The sequence below is a fragment of the Drosophila nasuta genome, chromosome 2R, assembly GCF_023558535.2.
Source record: "Drosophila nasuta strain 15112-1781.00 chromosome 2R, ASM2355853v1, whole genome shotgun sequence".
NCBI classification, from domain to species: Eukaryota; Metazoa; Arthropoda; class Insecta; order Diptera; family Drosophilidae; genus Drosophila; species Drosophila nasuta.
In genome coordinates, this window is record NC_083456.1 from 8,705,995 (window position 1) to 8,708,395 (window position 2,401).

Here is a 2,401-nt window from a genome sequence, read left to right on the forward strand (position 1 = left end):
AAATATTATTAATATTTAAAAATATTGAGTGCATAATAAAAATTATCATGCTAAAATGAATTATTTAATAATTAATATTACATTTCGAGCCATACTTTACAAAATAATAATAATGCAAAAACCAAAAATGGGTAGTCGCTTCTAACCAGGGACTCCGCACTTTTTCGTTAGCTACTTGGTATGTACCATGGTACCAATAAAATACTTTTGCAACAGCTGTTTTGGTGCATGTGTGTGTGAGTTAGTGTACGTTTACTGAAAATAAGAGAAATGCGCTTGGAACAATTTTAAGATGTCCACACAAAATAGTGCTAAAGCTATAAATCAAAAAGAATATTTAAAGAAATATCTGTCTGGCGATAAGGAGGGAAAGAAGAAAAAGAAACACAAAAAGAACAAAAAGACGCAACAGACCAAAGTAAAAATAATCGACGACGACGCACACGATTCCAACAATGAGGAAATGGATGAAGATTTGTTATTTGGCGGCGAAGATGCACCCCAAATTGTTGGCGAATACATCGAGGAAAACCCTGATGCTGTGCGCAGTAAGTGGCGCAATATTGCCGTCAAGGAGCCGAAATCCGAGTCAGACACCGAAACAAATCCCAACGAAAGAAAACCAACCACAAGCGAAGATGATTTATGGGGTCGCAAGGCGTCGACAATCAAAATCAAAGAGGAACGTTCACCACCCGCCATTAGAATTAAGGAGGAGCGTCACAGCATCAGTCCAAGGGAACGAAGCCCACTAGCCATCCGCATTAAGCAGGAGAAACGCAGCAGTTCCCGTGAACAAGGTCAGAGTCCAGCGAGAAGAATTCCGAAGTCGCCACAACGGCAACGGCGTAACTCTGATCAAAGTCCGCCAAGACGTCAAAGGAATGAGCATCAGTCTGGAGCAAGAAAACGAAATAATGCTGATTCAAGTTCGCCAAGAAGACGTTTGGATGCGGAACAAGATCAATCTCCTGTGCGCAAAAGACGCAACTCGGATCAAAGTCCACCCAGGAAACATAGAGATCTAGATCAAAGCCCGCCCAGGCGTCAAAAAGATGCGGATCAATCTCCACCTAGGCGACGTATTGCTGTGGATCAATCTCCACCTAGGCGACGTAATGCTGCGGATCAATCTCCACCTAGGCGGCAACGTGCAGCTGAGAAGAGCCCGCATCGCCGACGACGAGACTCAGATCAAAGTCCACCCAGGCGTCGTCTGGAAGCAGATCAATATCCACCCAGGCGACGACGCGATTCCGATCAAAGCCCGCCAAGACGCCAACGAGGCGCTGATCAATCGCCTCCTCGCCACAGACGTGACTCCAATCATTCCCCGCCTCGTCGTCGCCGTAGTTCCGATCAAAGCCCACCAAGACGTCGCCATGGAGGAAACCAAAGTCCACCCAGGCGACGCAGGAAAGCAGATAACAGTCCGCCCAGGAGACGTCGCTCCAACAGCAGAGATCGTTCTCCCAGACGACACAGTCGCGATCAATCTCCAGCTAGGCGAATTAAAAAGGAAGAGCGCACAAATAGTCGTTGGGGCAAGGAGAAGTCGCCATCGATGTCGCCGCCGCCCACTCATAAACCCAAAACGCAGCACACGCTGGATGGCAAGAAGGCGGGATTGCAAAATGCTCAGTCGTTAAAGCAGGAAACAGAGCAACGACGACGCGAAGAGCACGAGAGATTCGAGAAAATGTCAAGCGATGTGTCCGGACGCAATGCCGAGGTGCAGATTCGCAGTACTGGGCGGCGAGGAAGACGAGCACGCGATGCCGCTGCCGAGGATCCGGCTGAGCTGAAACGAAAGGAGGCGCATGAACAAAAGAAAAAAGAGCTTTACGATCGCTGGGGAAAAGGACTCAAGCAGCTAGAGGCGCAACAGGAGCGACACGCAGAGATGGCACACGAGGCGGCCAAGCCGGTGGCCCGCTATGCCAACGACGAAGATCTGGATCGGCACTTGCGGGAACAGGAGCATGCAGATGATCCAATGTTGGCGTATATGCAAGCGAAACGCAAGAAACAGGAGCAGCTATCGAATAAACCCGTGATGCCTGTTTATGCGGGCAGTTATCCGGAGAATCGCTTTGGCATACGGCCGGGCTATCGTTGGGATGGCGTCGATCGTTCCAATGGCTATGAACAGCGCTGGTTTGACAAGCAGAACGAGCGACGAGCTGTGCAGGATGAAGCGTACAAATATAGTGTAGAGGATATGTAAATTTGCATTTCAAATTTAGATTCAAATACATATTTTTTATAAAAACAAAACCGATTTGTTATCGATAATTTAGGGTCGTTGTGCAGCACTGAAGCGACGCAGGTTAGTGCGCGCGCGCCAAATGCAACCCTGTGTGTAGAATAGCAGCGTAAAAGCGAATGGTAAATAGTTTTC

At 48.1% G+C, this 2,401-nt stretch overlaps 1 protein-coding gene across 1 annotated transcript; it reads left to right on the forward strand.

The window, feature by feature from the left end:
- The first annotated feature begins 95 nt into the window (after positions 1-95).
- LOC132787331 (BUD13 homolog) lies at positions 96-2,242 on the forward strand. The gene has a single exon (XM_060794318.1). The coding sequence runs from the start codon at positions 293-295 to the stop codon at positions 2,225-2,227; it is 1,935 nt and encodes a 644-aa protein (XP_060650301.1). The 5' UTR covers positions 96-292; the 3' UTR covers positions 2,228-2,242.
- The last annotated feature ends 159 nt before the right edge of the window (positions 2,243-2,401 follow it).

Excerpts from the sequence above, each read along its gene's own strand:
- LOC132787331 (XM_060794318.1), top strand. The coding sequence starts at position 293 with ATGTCCACACAAAATAGTGCTAAAGCTATAAATCAAAAAGAATATTTA.